The sequence below is a fragment of the Sycon ciliatum genome, chromosome 3, assembly GCF_964019385.1.
Source record: "Sycon ciliatum chromosome 3, ocSycCili1.1, whole genome shotgun sequence".
Classification (NCBI taxonomy): domain Eukaryota; kingdom Metazoa; phylum Porifera; class Calcarea; order Leucosolenida; family Sycettidae; genus Sycon; species Sycon ciliatum.
In genome coordinates, this window is record NC_088645.1 from 21,472,274 (window position 1) to 21,491,680 (window position 19,407).

At 51.0% G+C, this 19,407-nt stretch overlaps 1 protein-coding gene across 1 annotated transcript; it reads left to right on the forward strand.

The window, feature by feature from the left end:
- The first annotated feature begins 2,644 nt into the window (after window positions 1–2,644).
- Window positions 2,645–18,158, forward strand: LOC135811718 (uncharacterized). Its single transcript, XM_065324956.1, has 8 exons — window positions 2,645–3,114; window positions 4,244–4,546; window positions 6,742–7,208; window positions 7,550–8,114; window positions 9,061–10,293; window positions 11,207–12,199; window positions 13,349–14,122; window positions 14,776–18,158. Exons 1-8 carry the CDS (start codon window positions 3,097–3,099, stop codon window positions 17,413–17,415), a joined length of 6,993 nt encoding a protein of 2,330 aa, XP_065181028.1. The 5' UTR covers window positions 2,645–3,096; the 3' UTR covers window positions 17,416–18,158.
- Window positions 18,159–19,407: the final 1,249 nt, after the last annotated feature.

Consider the following 19,407-nt stretch of genomic DNA (forward strand, 5'->3'; position numbering starts at 1 on the left):
TGTGGTGGATACCAGGCTAAAAATAGTGGCGGTCAATTCATCAGCCTTGCAAGCTGTTGAATGGTGTAATCCCAGCACAAGTTGCTATGTCTAACATAGCTGTTCGCTATCATCGCTTCCGCGATGGGCATGTCTGAGGTGAGGTCTGAGGTGTGTGTGCCGGTGTGTGTGTGTGTGTGTGTGTGTTTGTATGTATGTGTGTGTGTGTGTGCGTGCGTGCGTGCGTGTGTGTGTGTGTGCGTGCGCGTATACCTGTGTCTATCGTCCCCAGCCGGCTGTTCCAACGCCTACATGTAGATCAGAATGTTCATTTGCGGCCGCGAGTGTGGCAGGGATTTCAGTCGGCCCAAAGATTTGACTCACCACAGGAAATACTGCAACTTATGATGCTGTCATTGCACTGAGCAATGGGCATTCAAAGCGGTCCAAAGGCCCGTGTTTTCGAAGATAGCCACAAACCATGGTGGTACAAGCACCAGGCTAGCAAAAAGTGTGTGAAAGCCTTACCCCCAGCGAATTGTGATATATATCCCGTTTTTGCTACTTTCCAAGGTTTTATATTGGAGCAGCAATATGACCATTGATTGGAGGTTGAAGCCTCACTTTGAAGTTTTGAAGTCAAATAAATCGAAACTGATAAAATATTAACAAGAGTAGATAAACAAGAGTGTGCAACTCCGGATCTCTCCTGCACAATCTGCAGATACCCCGCGCCCACGGCGGAATTTTTTGTTTACGTCACCTTTTTTCAGAGAAACGCGGCTTTGCCGCAGCAGAGCAGTGTGAGAGCACGTGCTGGGCACCGACCTTGCAGTGTAAAGCCCAGCCAAGTGCACGAGGGAAAACTCTCCAAAAGGCTCGCAGCGCGTGCGTCGTCGAAAAGATTACGTCAACAAAAAATTCCGCCGTGGGCCAACCCATGCGGAGTTGCACACTCTTGTTTATCTACTCTTGATATTAAAGGGGAAGTATACCCTAAAATCAAATTTTCACCAGTTGTAGTCTTCGGGGTGCTGAGTCGAATGGTCTTGGTCCGAGGAAGCTGAGACGCTCCCTTCCTACTTGAATCCCAATCGAACTCGCGCACTTCCACCGAAACTGGGTGACTGCGCCCTACTAGATGGGGATTTGTATGCAAAATGTCACTAAAAGCGCCATTTCGTTCTTATAAAAGCACGCATGACCGCGATTGGCCCATATGTTGTAGTCTTTTGGACGCTGAGTCGACTGGTTTTGGTCCGAAAAGGCTGCGATGCAGCGTTCCTCCTTTATTCCCAATCGAACATGGTTGAACAAGCGGTCACGTGCTCCTGCGTACACCAGTCACCTGGTCACCGTGCCTGCAGGGTACAACTTACTAGCCTGTTTGACCTTTTTTGGGTGCAGTCCTGTCACTCGAGTTGAACCTTGGTGTGAAAGTTGTCGCCTGCTGGCGCGGTGACCAGGTGATTTGGGCAACCAGGACCACGTGACCGCTTCTTCAACCATGTTCGATTGGGAATAAAGGAGGAACGCTGCATCGCAGCCTTTTCGGACCAAAACCAGTCGACTCAGCGTCCAAAAGACTACAACATATGAGCCAATCGCGGTCATCCGTGCTTTTATAAGAACGAAATGGCGCTTTTAGTGACATTTTGCATACAAATCCCCATCTAGTAGGGCGCAGTCACCCAGTTTCGGTGGAAGTGCGCGAGTTCGATTGGGATTCAAGTAGGAAGGGAGCGTCGCAGCTTCCTCGGACCAAGACCATTCGACTCAGCACCCCGAAGACTACAACTGGTGAAAATTTGATTTTAGGGTATACTTCCCCTTTAATTATAGGACTTTTCCCGTTTGTCTCTTTCCCTCAAACTAGTGAAGATTTTATGACTTGGGGCTCCCCGCGTGCTAGAGTGTACGTGAAGTGTGTGGGTACAGTGAGGGCTGCGTCCCACCCGCCTGTGTGGATTCACAGGAAGTGTGAGTTACGAAGTCTGAAGAAAGTGTTGAACAGTCCCTGCTGGGATGACGACTACACCATAGCTCAGTGGTTAGAGCATCGCTAGCTACAAGCGAGGGTCCCTGGTTCGAGTCCTGGTGGTGACAGTCAATTTTTTCTTCAGACTTTTCCCGTTTGTCTCTTTCCCTCAAACTAGTGAAAATTATAGGACTCTCCACCTTTTCTTTTTCTTCTACTACTGCTTCCATTTGGTGGCATCTGATACCACAGGCACAGACATGGAGATACATGTATTTGTCACGATGTGCTGCCTGGTCAGAAGAACTATCTACCAGTCTGAGTTGGTAGAGTAATTTTAAACATTTGAACTCTTCACTTCACTTCTTCACTTCTCCTTGCCCAACTTTGATCATGATTACGGTATCGTACCATGGCTACGGTACGGTAACCTTGTGGAGACGAGATCAGCTCATCAATCATCATCATCAGATCTTCATCATGTGCAAGTAATTAGTTCCGTGTTGATCAGGCCATTTTGCACACAAGGTCGCGCTGTGGGATATGTGTACGGTACATGTACACCGTACGGGGTTGTACCAGTCCAAGGCTACGCACATCTCCCTGGCGATTTGCCTCGGCATGCAGGAGTCAAAAACAACAAGGCAACGGCTTTTCGAATCAAAGTTATTCAATCAAAACAACGGATTGGCCAGACATTTATTGCGCTGCATTTGCTTGCCGGCAAAGAGTGAGTTATCGCCACTTGGTTTGGAATAGTTTCAATATTTGAAAGCATTTCAGCCGCAGGAGAAACTCCCACCTTTCCAGATTCCACTGCTGAAGTCGTCGCTGACGCCTTTTGTTTCGAAATCAAGAAACTTCAGGACCAGTTGCCGCTTTTCAGCACAGTCGTTTCTGTACCCCCAGCGTATTCTAACGGCTCAAATTTGTGAGCCTTTCTAGGACAAGACAAATCGATTCAGATCCCTACTACTACCAGAAACTCGATCCCATCTCTCTCTCTCTCAGCCCAACTTCTGGACGTGAACATCCCGCAACAGGATTCCTCGTAGCAGAACCAAAGGTTTTCTCTCTTCTGCAGCTGCCACAAACGGCTATACTTTCTCACTGCCCACACCTATTTACACTGAATCGACATGGCAAGCACGCCAAAAGTAAGTACATAGTCGTCGAATGTGTTCGTGTGCTCTGGTGTTGTACTCTTTGTTGATAGTCAAACCCTTTGGCCATGGGAGTTGATTTATGGAACAAGAAGAAAGCTTCCAGTACAAGAGGTCATGAGCGCGCTGTCAGTATTTGAATGTGTTGAACTTTGAACCCGGGAGCATTCTTTAGTTGATCTCGGGAACCCACGAGTACGAAGTACATGTAGATCATAATGGAGTCAGGAATAGATTACTACAAGTAGTATGATAGGCAACTCGGCTGTCTGTAGATGGACAACTCCTGCATTCGCTCTTTCGAATGCAGGTAGAACTCCAGTTGGTTGTCAGTTATCCGGCAGGGACCGACGTTGTTTGATAGATCGATACTGGATAGCTGAAGTTAGGTCTTGTGTTCAGATCAATAGGACTGTAAAAGCATGACTCGACCTGAGGACTGATCACCAAATTGGCGTCATTCCACTCGACTGCTGCAACAGGAAAGAGCTGGAAATGTGCCTGCTGTACATACTAGTACATGACAACATTATACTTAGCTTTGTGGCATTCGATTCAAGGAAGGGGCTTCAATGTAGCTAGCACTCTTTGCTTGATTTCCAATAAGGGGCCATCCGTAAACACTAAAATATTTATCGATGAGTACGTCGATATTTTTCGAGAAACGAATAGGCACTCAACCCCCTCCCCCTAAACAACTAATTTTATTTCTAATTACCCACGGTGTCAACTGGGTACGCACTACTCGGAGTGTGAGGGTAACATGGATGCAGCTAACGAGGTTCGCCCCCTTGTCGGGCATTGGTTGTGAGACTTACCACCTCACCCTCGCCGTTAGGAGCTGCGCCTGCCGCCCTGGTATCACAGGCATGGTGGTGGCCTGGCGTGACATGCGAAACTTCCTAAGCTGGTTGTGTTTCTCAACGCAATTGTATAACCAGTGGTAACGCGGACGTGCGAACTTTACTTTGCTTTAAATGGATATCTCTATTAATTTACTAGCCCCTAAGCTACCGATACTAGAGGGACAAGCTAATTTCTTTGTTCTTTGAATTTGGATGAAATTTGATTTAACACCTTGTTGTTTTCTTTTCCGTTTGGATCCTCACTCTCCCGAACGTAGCAGTCACCCCGTAAGCCTATCACACCAAACGCGGCTTCCCCCATCCGTCGAGTGCGCGGGCCCGGCCAGAATCAGGCAGGGTTCAACGATCGACTGCCCCACCACGGCTTCCACACATTCGCCGGACCACAACAGCAACAGAAGCCACGCGGTGGCCGCGGCCGCAGCTCGTCGCCACGACGACACACGAGGTCGTCATCGAGCCGTCGGAGGTCGTCGTCAAGCCGTCGCAGCTCGTCGCCGCGCCGTCAGCAGTCCGCACGCAAGGCCTCGCCGAGACGCAAATCGCCTCTACGCGGCCAGGTGAGTGCTTCCTCGCACGCATGCTCGTCAATCCAGCCGCTCCGTTGCCATGGTGTTTGTGTGAGCACCGGGTGGGAGAATAAGATAAAAACCGTTCACTGTAGGATTGCTAAGTTTTAATATAGCGATGTTGAAATGTTTAGCTATTTTAGCAAAAGAAATGCTTTCGTTAAAGTGTAGGCACGCTAACTGGGCGTTGCATGAGTCTTCAGTCTCCCACTCCTCTGACATGAAATGCTGATCGCTAAAAATGTAATGGAAACAAGGAAAATGGTGGGGCACGAGTTATGCGTTGGAGTTCACTAATTAAACTAGGTTTTGCACAGTCAGACGTGCACAAGGCAGCACCGGACTGACAAGGAGTACTGAGACATTCCGCGGCAAGGAAGTGAGCTTGAGCACTGCTTGATAGCGCTAACCCAGGGTTCTAGCCAAAAGGGGGTAGGGAGGCGCAGCGCCCCCCTACTCCGTTTGCATGCCTCCCTGTGAAAAAGTGCCGCCCCCTACTCATTTTCCGATTTTTGTGTTTTTTCACGCCATTCAACGAAAATACAGTAGATAGTCACAACTAGAGGGTTCATAAAGGCACATTGGTGAGGGGTGAAGTCGGGGGTTCACCCTGTATGTTACATTTTGCATGGCAAGACAATTTTGGACAATGGAAAAAATGGGTCATGGGGTAACTTTTTCCCATGCCCGCCCCCTACTATATTGACCTGGCTAGAACCCTGGCTAACCAACGGTCTTCCGACTTGGAAGGTCCATGGATACCTAACGCATAACTTTGGCCCTGCCGTTTTCCTTGTTTCCATTTAGTATTTTCCTTGGCTCACCAAGGATGCAGTGAATGGGATTTTCGGTCTTTGACCAATTGCCGGTGAGCTGATCTACTCACCTCCCACCGCTTTAGGAGCTGCATCTGCGCCTTGATCCTTGAGGGGTGGTGGCGTTCCTACGGATGCGGAAAGCCCGGCTTCCAGCCGAGTCTCACGCGAACCGTGAAATTTAATTTGGCTCGCCATCTGAGTGCTAAACATTTACCTCACAAATTCTAGCTGGGATGTAAACCTTTAAAGTTTTCACCGGCCCAAAAAAATTATTATATTATAAAATAGCTACACACACACACACACACACACACACACACACACACACACACACACACACACACACACACACACACACACACACACACACAAGTTGATAAAATAGCTGTTTTACTATAAGTATAAGTCACTGCAAAAGTTCCATACTCTGCAAAGTCAACAAAGTGGTAACATGTACAGGATGCCTTTCCTTACTTACTTATTTACTTTGACACCTTTGCAGCCTGTACAGATTTCTTCCGTCTCTGAGAGGTGATATGCACGACATTTAAAAAAACCATTCCGTGCGTGATGTAGCCTTGGCAACAGGAACCACGCATAATCTTCCCGCCATTTGATTTCACTGGGCTACGTGTAGTCCAATTCAGCTGCACAGATTTCTAATACTGGCCCTGCAGAAAAGGTGGTGAACTGTGTACTTGTAAGTGCACTAGAGCTGGCTGTTCATGCCAGATATGGGACATGTTGCCCAGCAAAAGGCCGCCATCATACGGTTTTATGCATACACGCAGGTCATACATGCAATGTGCCTATTGTCAGGTCGTGGTCGTGGCTAACATTTGGTCAATGCGAACAGCGCCGTACCTGGGCACAATCAGTAGAGTATGGCCCGGTACGGTGTACCCATGCCCATTGAGAATGACCCCAGGCATACTGCACATGTACGCTGGTGCACTGCCAACTAGGTACTACAGTCCATTCATAAAAAAGGATGAGTGCTGGCACCGGCATGCTTCCATATTTGGTGACTTTTCGTGATTTTTCTGTACAAGAGCCGCGAGTTTTGAAATTTGAAAAGAAGGGTCGAAAAAGGTACCTCAACTGGAGTTCGAACCGCACAATGTACTGTTATGCAAGTGGAGTGAACGAATTGGTTTTTGTCCTGGCCTTTCCCAATTCAGTGCTTACTAGTCTATGGCAAAACCTGGCCGGGATCCTATTCTTGTTATGGCTTGCTTTTTGGAGAACTAGCCGTTATCTGAATTGACCGTAGGGAGTTTATCTGGCACTTAATTCCTATGGCAATTTGTTTACTCCCTGTCTGGTTTCCGTGTGACCTTTTCATGCATGTCTCTTCTCCACATGCAGGCATGGAATGGACAGAATTTGAGCCAGGCTTTCCAAGGGCTCGTGGCCCAGGGCTTGAGTCCCAGCGTCGCTCGCAACCTCGAGCAGATCATGCAGCAGCAGGGCGCTCTCAACGGCCAATCCCCGCAGCGGCGCAACAACAACACGTTCGTCGAGGCCAACATCCTCTACATCAGCAACCTGCATCCGGCCTTCACTGACGACCTACTGATAAAGCTACTGGACGAGAACCGCGTACCGTGCCTCCGCTATCCACAGCCGAAGATAAATGACCGCCCGCTGTCCAAGGAATCAGCTGGCGAGGTCAAGTTCAAGGATGCGTCTGGTATGCGCAAGGCCGTCAGCATTCTGAACGGGCTTGATATTGGAGAGTTCGTCAAGGAGAACATCTTTCAAGGTCAGCCAAAGATCACGGTCAAAGTGAATGGCATCGACCTGGAGTACGACCTAGAGGAGAGACGCAACATGTACGCAAACCCGCTGGTTCAAGCCTGTCTTGTCTGGCTGTGTGTGTGTGTGTGCGTGTGTGTGCGTGCGCCCTTGTGTGTAGGTGTGTGTAGGTGTGTGTGTCTGTCTGTGTGTGTAGGTGTAGGTGTCTGTGTGTAGGTGTAGGTGTGCGTGCGTACCTGTGGGAGGGGGGGGGGGGGTTGGAGGGAACTATTCTCGGGAGTGTATGCGCTATTAAAAGGACATTAACAGCAAAGTGCAAAAGACCATCTGGTTTCTGTTCACTTCCAGTTGTGCTGCAATTTGCATGAGATTTCCCTGTGACCCTTTTCCCTTTCAACCTTGCGTTGACAATCTACAGCTTTGCCATGAAGAAGATGCAGCGCTTGCAGTACGAAGCGCAGATGTGCGAGCGCGGCGTCTTCGTCTTTCAGCTGCAGAAGCGCGACATCCAGAGCAGCCAGCAGCTGTACCAGCAGTTCGACGACGACCCGAAGCTACAGGCGCTCGTCGAGCAGGTGCGCGTGGCCGAGACGCGGCCGAAGGACGGCAAGGCGTTCAAGTCTCGCGGCTGCGGCCACATCCTGTTCCCGGACCGAGCCACCCTGGCCGAGGCGCAGGTCTATCTCAGCAAGATCGGCTGCGAGCACACCAACTACACGCGCCCGCTCAACGATGCCACCAAGGTCCTGGACAAGACGTTCCTGCGCAACCCCACCAACATCCACATCAAGAACATCCCGGAGCACTACGTTGCCGGCGAAGGCCGCAAGCAGCTCGAGGCTTTCTTCGTCAGTGCCGCTGAGCGCGCCGTCACTGGATTCGCCCCGAAGGAAGGCGGTCCAATGCGTCGCCTGGAGATAAATCAAAACCCGCATGGATACGAGGGCTTTGCCAGCTTCTGCTACTACATCCAAGCCCAGCAGGTGCGTACCAGATCCGGGTAATTTGTGTCCCTGCGCGTGCGTGCGTGTGTGTGTGTGTGAGCGCGCTCGCATGGCATGTGCAAGCATCTGCTTCTGCGCGTACCGTGTTGTTCCTCCACCTTTTGTATCTGTTTGCTGGACTTTCTTCTGTTCTGCACCCGTCGGCCGAAGCGTTGGCTGAGATCTTCCCTCGGCTCTGCCCTTTCTCCACTATGCTTTCGGTTACTGTAAGACATAGAAAAATATAACGGGAACGCTAATCTAACGTATGAAATTTCGTCGTTATAAAACACACTTCCATACTTGCCAACCCAGCCAAAGCAAATCCCTTAGTCACACGCCCAGTTTCCCTTAAATATCTCTCCTTTCCCTGGTTTTATTGGTTTTCGCCAATTTCATCCATTTTCTCTTTTTGGCGCAATTTTTGAGAATTTTTGGCATGCTTTTGCGCAACTTTGCGGAAGGAGCTGCCAACAAGGGCTAACAAACCTCCCAACAAGGGTGACATGTTCATTGGGGGACCAAAATCTGAGTTTCTTCATTTATCATATCGCCCCTACATGTGTGATTCCGCGAATGCAGGGCCGCATGTGCCCTTGTCACACCACGAAACAACCTTTTTTTTTGAACACTCGCTGTTCAGTGCCAAGTCCGGTAGTTTTCCGATCAATGTAAAAAAAATCCCCGGTGTGCCAGTAGTTACCCTAGTATACTGGGGAAACTAGTGTGGTTGGCAAGTATGCACTTCATTGGGGTCATAATGCCACATACCAGTACGTGTTATGCTGGATATACCTGTACACTTCCAGATAGTTAGCCTACCTTCTAATAACGATATTTGTTTAAAGTTTGCAACTCGTTATAGTATCGTGTTAGTGTGTCTCCCAGGCGTTACAGTGCGTTTCATCAATGGAATCTTGTTCCTGTGCTCTTCCCACTGCCTTAGGTCATAAATGAACTGAATGGCGTCAAACTGGGCGCCAACAACCCTGAACAGAAAGCGCTGCGTATCGAGTTCTTCGAGAAGCAGGAAACTCGCCAGGCGCGCATTCAGGCGCAGAAGGACAGCGATTACGATCCGGCCGCGCGCGGACGAAAATCGTCCAAGCAGCCGAAACGGTCGAGTCGTAGCAAAAGCCGCAGCAAGAGCCGCAGCAAGAGCCCTGCCAGGGCTGACAAGAGCAAGATCAGCAAGAGTCAGGAAGGCAAGAAGCCCACCGCTGGCAAGGACAGCAAGGATAGCATACCGAAGAAGGCCACCGCTGCCAAGAGCTCTGCCGGCAGCGAGAAGAAGAAACCGCGCAGCAGCCGGTCGAGCTCCCCTGGCAGGAAGGATGCCAAGGCAGCAAAGTCCCCGTCCCAAGCTAAACCAGCCAATCGCAGCAAGAGTGACTCTAATAATCGCGGTGCTGGCAAACAACAGCAGCAGAAGCTGAAGTCCCAGCGTGTCCGTGATTCCACCTACTACCTGAACCGTCGTATGGACTCCGAAAAGGTCCAGAAGGAGCTGAACCACTACAAACACAAGCTGGTACCGGGCGGAGAAAACATCCTAAAGGATCATTTCGTGGAGTACATCGTCGACACTGCCCAGGCGCTGATCGAAGTACTGCCCTATCTTACGCCTGTGCACGTGTTCTTCACCACAGACTACTTCCGCGCGTTCGCCAACCAGCACGTGGTGGTGGAGGATGATGATGTCGTCGCGTTCGGCATGTCGGTCAGCGACAACTCGGTGACCGAACTGCGTCACCTGGTGCAGGACATACTGTTGACCGACCCGGTCGCGTATCTACCCGACGGCGACGAGCTGTATGGCAAGATCCGCAACTCGTCCGGCGTCAACCAGCTACGCAACGTTCAGGCATACGCCATCGCTCACGTCTTGCCCAACATTGGCCACTACAAGACGGCCTTGAAGAATGCAGTCACCATCGAGCGTATGTCCGTCAACCTGGTCTTGTCCCTCATTGCTTGTTACCACCAGTGCATCCAAACGCGCCTAGCCAACACTAAGCCGAACACTAAGCCGAACGCTAAGCCGAATCTACCGGGGAGAGTGGTAATCATCGAGGACTTCATCAAACACTACATGCAGGACAGGGACACCACTGACGCTTGCTTGGAGAAGATTTACGAGGACCACATTGTAGCCTTCAACCAGATCATCTACGACACTGTAAGTAGCTCTCTTCTCTGGCTGTGTGTGTCTCTCTCTCTCTCTCTCTCACTCTCTCTCACTCACGCTCTCTCTCTCTCTCTCTCTCACTCTCTCTCCCCCCCATGTATGTATACCTTATGCACATATGCCTCGTCGAGGATTGTAAGAGTTTGATGAGTAACGATTTGTAATTTCACTAAGCGGGCACGAAGTCCAGCAGTACAGAGGAGAAAAGGATTAGATACGATTGAGTGGCATGAAAACATTGTGCCTCGTTCGAGATTCAACTCCTGCAGTGATGTATACTTACTCACACTGGCAAATCCCGTACCTCTACCAGCTTCTGCCGACTTCTACCAGCTTCAAACCGGGTTGAGCCGGCAGAGAAAGGTAGAACCTACTCTTCTGGGTACAAAAAGAAGGAACACATCTACCGAAAGAAGTACTGCAGAAGTAGTTTCTACCCAAGCCTGTAGATCAAAAATGATGCCCCCCCCCCCCCCCCCTGGCTCTGCAACACCAAGACCAGATGCCTGGGCCATAGTAAAACAGTGGGTATAATGCGGTGTGCTTGAACAATTAAATGTAACCTGTAGATCCCATAATGTATTTTTATTCTGAAGTCACCCGGTATACATGCGTACGCACATGCACGTACACACTCAGACTCAGACATGCCCATCGCAGAAGCGATGATAGCGAACAGCTATGTTTAGACTTAGCAAGTTGTGCTGGGATTACACCATTCAACAGCTTGCAAGGCTGATGAATTGACCACCACTAATTTTAGCCTGGTATCCACCACACAGCTGATTGAAGTGGCTTTTTCTGGCGTGCACACACACACATGCATACACACACGCGCTCGCTTGCACCTGACCGACTGTCGTGTCTGCGTCCCTTATCTGTCTGTCTTCTCTCGTGTGTGCAGTCGCTCATCAACCCTGCTGTCGAGTGGTCGGTGGACATGCTGGCGGAGCGCGAGAAGGAATTCCCGGAGCATGTTGCCTACCTGCGCCAGGCATACGTGTACAACGAGGCCCGCTCAATTGTTGCCGCTGACCGAGAGAAGGACGTCTATCATCACTACTACACGGACGACAGCCTCGCCAAACTGGTGGCGGACGTTGCCAATCGCATCGGCAACGACATCGTAGCGGCAGAAGCGCCGGCGGAAGCCCTCCAGCTGGTGCGCAAGCAGAACGTGTTCGGGCTGACCGAGAATGACACACTGATGGTCGAGGAGATCGCCTTCCTGGGCCTGCAGGTGCACTCGCTCGGCACCATGCACTGGGCGCGCATCAGTGCCAGCGTGTGCGCTGGCAGGTACGTCTCGACCCTGGAGAACCTGGGGCTGGAGGTCGAGCGTGGCGCCGAGGTGCAGGGCCGAGTGCAGGAGACCTGGGACGCCTTCTACCAACTGGAGCTGCGCTTGACTAGCGCCAAGGACGTGATCAAGATCAGCGACAAAGTCACCAGTATCAGCGACAACGACACGCTGAAAGCGGAGAGGAACACGCGACTCCTTCATTACCTGCTCAACATCGCCAGAGCCATCCTGATGGCCGGCGTCAAGTCGAAGCCACCCGTGCAGCCAATACCATCCGACCAGCAACAGGCCAAGCCGGCCAAGACAGACAAATATGACATCATCCATCCGCTCCTGCAGCTCTTCGAGACGACTCTGCGCACCACGTACGAGAACGTCGACTTCATCGAGATGATCCTGGGCATGCTCGGCAAGGTGAACGGTGAGGATCTCGTCAAGCAGTTCGTCCTTATCGTCCTCGGTTCCATCATCCCGTCCAGCAAGCTCCAGCCTGGCTTCTTGCAGCTTGCAAAGAAGTTCCAGCCCAAGGACGCAGATGCTATGGGTACCTTCTGGCGCTGGGTGCTGGACGGCAACGACTCGTCAGCAAAGCCTGTAAGTACGACACTAGTATATGAAAGAATACTGTAAAACCGGAAAGTTTACCGACAAAAAAGTTGAATGTTTTTTGGAATTTTGGCATGAAAACGCGCAGAAAGTTTAACGATGGCTACCTGGCCACCCATCTGTATGCGCATCTTGACACAAGACATATCAAACCGGGTTCGCCTTTAAAACGTTTCTTCAAATAACGAAAAAAAATGGTCGTTAAAACGTCAGACTTTGTGACTCGTTTGACTTTCCGGTTGTACAGTTATGTGTGTGGGGAGGTTACGCATGCCAAGTTACAGGAAAACCTGGTGTAAGCGACCTCTGGGTTTAGCGATCACCTGCTCTTAACGACCGTTTTCCTTGCACGGGCAGTTCTACACATGAACTGTGGGACCTGATTCTAAAGACCACCTGGCTTTAGCGACCGCTTTTGCTTGCACCGTGGGGTGGTCGCTTAAACTAGGTTTTACTGTACATGGGGGGGGGGGGGCATCTTAACCCTACTGTTGTGATTTGGTGGGTGTGTATTAACTATTGAGCGTTGCCATAGGCCACACAGTATCGGTTCGCCAGGTGCAAAAGAAAACTCTGAAAGTGCATGTATCTATGGTCCGCTGTTCTGCGTTTACCACTGTGCCTGGAATGGATGCGCTGTTTGCCCGCGTTGATCCTTGGCAAACACCGTGTGCACTCTGGCGTCAGTGAGCCCGATGACCGTAAGAAACCTCGTGCTCTGAAGGAGCACTTCCGTCGTGGGCTGAGGGAACACTGAGCTGCCTTCTTGATCATGTACCTGTGCATAGCAGAAGTCGATATACGGTGGTCCCATTATAATCCGGCAACATTTGTGCTACGGAGGTTGCGCTGGGTTAGAAATCCTGGTTTGTTGCTGCAATGTGCATGAAAGGGACATTTTAGCATCAGCGAGCCCAGCGGCCGCGAGGAACTGATATTCCAAGGGAACACTTCCGCACTGAGCTGCCTTCTTGATTCTGCACTCGTGTGTCGCAGAAGTTGATATGTTGGGGTTTTTGGGAAGATATGTGCAATTGAATAGCGTGCGGGTGTGCATACATGTAAGGAATGGGTGGGATCATCCAAAATATCCATTTTTAACACCACTCCTGTACATCTTGTGTTGACTGTCGGCAGGATGACGCGGAGGACAAGGTTGACACCGTTGATCTGAAGGAGAAGGCGGTCATTCAGCGACTGAAGCAGATCGCCAACTTCAAGAGCTACATCCAGCTGAAGGACTTCGCCGAGAAAACCGGCGGTCTGCTGGATGCTGCCGTGCGCTTCTGCTACGTCCTCAACGTGCAGCGCGTGCTGGCCGATGCTGCACACGATGTGCACAGCATCACCACACATCCCCTGCTTGATATCAATGAGTACACGCAACGACAGGCCGTCAGGGCAATGCCACTCGAGGACATGCCCGCCACGCAGAATGCCTTCACGAAGGGCACGCGCGAGGTGCTCAAGAAACTGACCTACGTGACGACCAACAGTCTTCTCAATCTGCTGGCCGACCCGTCCGATGACAAGAAGGTGCACGCCATCTGCTACTTGTATGCCATGGAGTCGCATAACGTGGCTACCAAGCAGAGAGTGGAGCTGGCCGTCGTCAAGTCACCCAAGGAGTACCAGATCGAAGCCGCGTCCGCCGAAGACCAGGACACCTGGGCTCTCGTCGACAAGTACACGATCAGCCTGCTCGGCGAGCTGGCCGGGGACAACAAGCAAAGTGCTAGCAACAAAGAGGGGCCTTCGGAGGCCATTGAGAAGATCACTATTGACGCCGTGGCCGGCAACACTGGCAAGACGTGGAAGGAGATTCTTCAGGCCGGCGTGACAGCCACGCACAACGAGATCAAGACGGCCGCCGGTCTTTCGCTGGACGCCACGGTGATTGGCTTCCTCGAGGTGAGTGCCGCCGGTTGTACTTGTGTTCTCTGTGTGTTCGGGGTGGGGGGGGGGTGGTGGGGGTGTGTGCACACTACAGGGAAACCTGTGTAAGATAACTGCTCCGGGGACCTTCAAACGTGGCCTCCTTTTTCAGGGTCATTCGGCGGGCCGGGACATACATGTAATTAGTGGAGTTGCAGTGGTCTTCTAGGGCGCCTGCTCTAACTGGTCGCCATGACCGGTTTTATTGTACTAGCACACACACACACACACACACACACACACACACACACACACACACAGTGGCTGTGCGTATTACAGCTGCGCTCACTGAATTCCAACCCAAAGCACACAACTGACTCCCTGGACCAGTTCTGGTTACATGACTATACTTGTATATGTGGAAGTCCAGTCGCGTTCGTACCACTTCCAGGGCCAGGTCAAGGGCCGTGCAAGTTGTGGGCGCCAAATTTGCACTTCGGGTCGGATTTCATTGAGCACAACTGTAGAATGTTGGAACGATATCGTATCTTCCTGTTCCCTGTCTGGCTAACACAGCGAGGTGCAGTCAGTGTCTTTTTGGCAATTTCTTGCTCTCGACGTGACTGTGTGTGTGTGTGTGTGTGTGTGTGTGTGTGTACGTCTCTGTGTGTGCATGTGTCTGTGTGCAGCGCATCGAGAAGATGAAGCCCAAGCAAATAGCAGAGCCGTCCGACACCATTGACGTCCTGTCGCCCAAGCCGAAGGGGCAGGGAGACAGCCCCGTCGGCCTCGTGCCCGCCAGCTCTCGGCGCAGCCAGGACGCCTGGTCCAACATGCTGAACATGGTCAAGAAGTTCACCCTGCTCAAGCTCTACGACGACGTGAGTGGCAGCAGCAGAGAGTACTACGACGCCGCCCTGCGCTACGCCATGCGCTTTGCCTACGACATATACGAGAACCAGTCCGAAGAGCTGAAGGAGCTCGTCCACCAGGAGCGCTACAGCGTGGCGTTTGCTCGCGATTTCTTCCGCTCCGTGGTCAACCAACCCGGCTGCTGCACGCCATATGCGGTGGAATTCGTGGACTTCTACCAGCAGGAGGGCTTCCAGAGTAATGATCCGAACTGCCTGAACGCCACCTTGGCGACTATGCTGGAAACGCAGTTTGAAGGATGGTTCGCTATGAAGCTGGAGAAAGCAACTCTGGAAGAGGTCCACGAGGCCTTCCTGAAGCCGGGCGACGCGGGCGACATTAAGCTGGTCGGCGTGATCACGAGCATGGCCAACGCCATCGTGCGCAATGACCAGCGCAAGCACACCAAGCACTTGCACCTGCTGTACGACGAGTACTTCTTCTACAGCTGCATGATGAACATGAGCGTGCGCACCGTCTTCTACACCGGGCCCGAGATGCAGGAGAAGGACCTGAGGGCCAGCGTTGCAAAGTACCTGCGCACCTTCCAGTACGTCAGTCTGGACACCCTCACCACCATGATGAGCCATCGCAACGAGTTCACTCGCCTCTACGCCACCCACCACCTTATTGCCAAGCTGGCCCTGACTGGGCAGACGAAGCAGATCACGTCCGAGGAGGACTTCTGCGGCGACTACATTATTTACCTGCGCCAGCGCCTCATCCTGCCGCCTCCTGACAAAAAGCTGTCTAAGAAGCTGAAGGACATCGCTGAGATCAACACCGTCCAGAAGGCGTCCGAGTACATGATGGCGTCCGTCCACCCGTTCTTCGACATTTGGTCCCCCAAGCCCAACGCTGCTGCTGCTGCTGGCGGCGATAAGCCTGCAGCAGCAGGCAATCTCCAGCAGCCCGAGACCAAGAAGGACCGACGTCGCAGCAGCACTTCGGATATGCGCGGCAGCGAGCCCACGTGCGTCCCGGACGGCGGCTATCCCGTGTTTGCCGAGGCGCCGTATCGCATGCCCAACGCCAACGTGGACAAGTACCTCCGCTCACTGGCCAAGGACCCCGACACGCAGCTGGCCATCCTGCGGCACAAGCGGGATCAGACCAAGACCGCCAGCACCGTAACGCAGGAGCGCTGGCTGGTCCTGTTCAACGCGCTGCTGGACTACGCTGCCGCCCTGGCCAAGAAGGCCGACCTGCCGTCGCACGGCCTCACCGGCGTTACCGAGCACAACTTTGTCCTCGGATTCCGTCGCCGCGTGGCCAGCCACGTCTACTACCCGGGATGCGTGTCGCTCGAGTCCAAGCCGCTCATTGAAGCCGTCGAGTATCTCACCGAAGCAGGTAGCTCCAGGCTCCAGGAGGAGCTGCACAAGTTCATCCGGTACACGGAGGCGCGGCGAGGCGAGCACAAGTTCCAGAACATCCGCACCCTGTACGACCAGTTCTTGCAGGGCGGCAAGACGGCGGAGCTTGGCGAGGAGCTGAAGAAGGCCATGTTCTATTTTGCGGCGCACCTCATGCACGACGCCGCTCGCAATGCCCGCAATCGCAAGCAGATCAGCCACGAGCTGTACTCGGAGCTCATGATCACGCCACTTGCCGGCCAGTTTGTCAGCACGTTCCTCAAGGAGTACAGCAGCGATGACCAGGACGATTACGACTTCACGGCCTTGACCAGGGACAGCGTCGAGGTGGAGCTGGGCTCGGCCATCAAGTCCTTCGTCGACAAGTACAAATACTTGGCAATGGATACTTTGTACGACGCTCTGAAGGACACGGACATTGCCGACAAGAAGCGAGTCCTCATCCACCACATCATCCTCAAGAACGCCATCGCCGAGGCTGAGAAGTTCGACTACGTGACCGAGAAGTGGGATCATTTCGTCTGGCACTTCTACAACTTCTTCCACAATACTGTTAGCTTTGATAGTGATATCTTTGACCACGCATCCCTGGAGACGACTATGGTGGAAAAAGCAAACGATTTTCTGCATCTCTTCTTCAAGGTGAACGACCAACCTGGACCATCCTCCTACATGGATTCGTATAGTGATTACTACACCACCCTTGACCAAGATGGCCAGGATGCTTTTGCTAATCCCATCGTCGACCAAGATGACCAAGCCAGCATTTCTGGTTGTGCAGAGGGGTCGTCAAGTGGCCAGTGCTCCGACAGCTCAGGTGAATCAACAGGTTCGAGTGACAGTAGCACAGACGGGTCAGGAAGTTCCAGTGGTGGTAGCGCAGGTCGATCAGTAGGTGGAGCAGCCGTAGGTGGAGCAGCAGCCGGATCAGGTGGAGCAGCAGCCGGATCAGGTGGAGCAGCAGGTGGAGCAGCAGCCGGATCAGGTGGATCACCCGGATCAGGGGGATCAGCAGGTGACGGCAGCGACAACGCAGATTGACCAGATGCTTTATGCCAGGACTAAGCTCAAGCTTGTCAATTGATCTTACTCACACATCAAACTAGAACTCACCAGATTTGTTCTTTTTTCAACTGATTATCCTAATGAACTTGTTATCCCAGATTTTTTCTTATTTTTTTATTTTTAAATTTTTACTTCTCAATGTGTAATAGCTGGCTCCATGATCCATTCATTCAAGGTGCCACACGCCATCCTCGGTATTTTTTTAAATATATGCCAAGCAGGCCTTTTTTGTTGTTAGCTGGTGCTCATGTGCGCCACCGTTATATGCCCAGCCGTCCACGTGCAGCTTGTCTTCAGATTTCTTCTTTTTTTTAAATATTATTTTTAGCAATTGTTCCGAGTCCTTTCTCAAAAAGGCCTATTTTTTCCATTCTACACACACATGTACTGGATTCAACCTTAGTAGTGCCTTCTACTGCACTGTCTGCAGACGTTCTTTTGATATCTCCGTGCCGTGGGTACGTACATGTGGGTGATCGGAGGTTTTTTTAACTTTTTATTATTATTTTACGCAGCATGTCAAGAAAATGTCATAATAATCCTGATCGGGCTGATCTGCAGCTGAGTGGAGGTTGTGTGGTAACTAAATTGCTACAGTCCATTTCAAAACTATAGACGCGTAGGGTTTTTGAAATATTTCAAATTTGGCTGGAACTTTTTGAGAATAGTTTTCGGAATATTGCTCAGGATCGCTCCACAATTACACTCATATAGTTTCTGAACGATTGGATAACAGACGCCCAATTTGGAAAAAATTATGCACAAAGTGATCACAGATTTTATGTGGTATAGATGCTGGCATACCGGCTTTTGCCTAGGTAGATCTACGCGTCTATAGTTTTGAAATGGGCTGTAGTGACATGTGCTTGCTGGATGGTTTATGCCGAGGAGTCGTAACATTACGACTCCCTGGTTTATGCCTGGCAGCAAGAGTACATAAACCAGAGTGTGCAACTGTGCATATCAGATCTGAAACAGCGCAGTTCGTGCACTATGTCACCCTGATGAGGTCAGCCAAGCCGCGACTTGCGTACAGCTCGAATTTTCATGTTTCATAGCCCGGAAATCAGCCAAGTTTGCTTGATTTTAGACGTCCTGTTTCAGGATTTCGGTGTTTTGTGTGACTGTGTACGCTGCGTACATCCACCGACAAGTAAAGTCACCAGGCTATCCGTCTCAAAAAACCGAAATCAGGACAAACTCAGTGAACTGCACCACCGCGACTGGTTACGCAACTTTTCACCGTACCTGTGGCTTACCATGCCGTCAGAAATGACGTAGTGCACGAATTACGCTCCCACAGGAACCATCCCGAGTTGCACACTCTGGTTTATGTACTCTTGCTGGCAGCAAGAGTAGATTATAGCAATAAAAACTGCTTTATGGCAGTTTTCTAAAAAAAGTTATTGTGTTCTAGTCCATGGACCTCGTCTAAAAAGTAAGAAATTAACGAAATGTGATAGCCGAAAATTAAAATTTCACACAAAACCTCACAATAATCACGACACTTGAAGATCTAATAGTACGGCTTTCAACACTTGTCTTGTTTATTCCGACACTTGTACTTATACAAGTACATGTACTGCGCCAACATGCTTGCATAATATGAAAGAGGACCACCAGTCCATCCTCAAGCGTGCAAAAAACATATCTCTGCCACTAATCGAGACTTACACTGATTTTGCGCTTTTGGGCCCAAATAAGTCTTGATGACGGCAAAAAATAATTGTCAACTGAATACGGAAGTGAACGAATTTGGTCGAAAGTGTCGAACCACCTTCATGACGAGCAACCGTTTGTGGCCACTGTTTGTGAACTTGGAGCTTGTTATGGTGTGTGTCGGCAGGAATTTTTTTATGGCGATCAGGAAACGTTTTTCACATCGAAATCAGTGGTTACCCTTTGAAATTGAGATGTTCAAACAGCGAATTTTCTACGTCGAAATGAAGTTGGAGCACCATCGAGTTT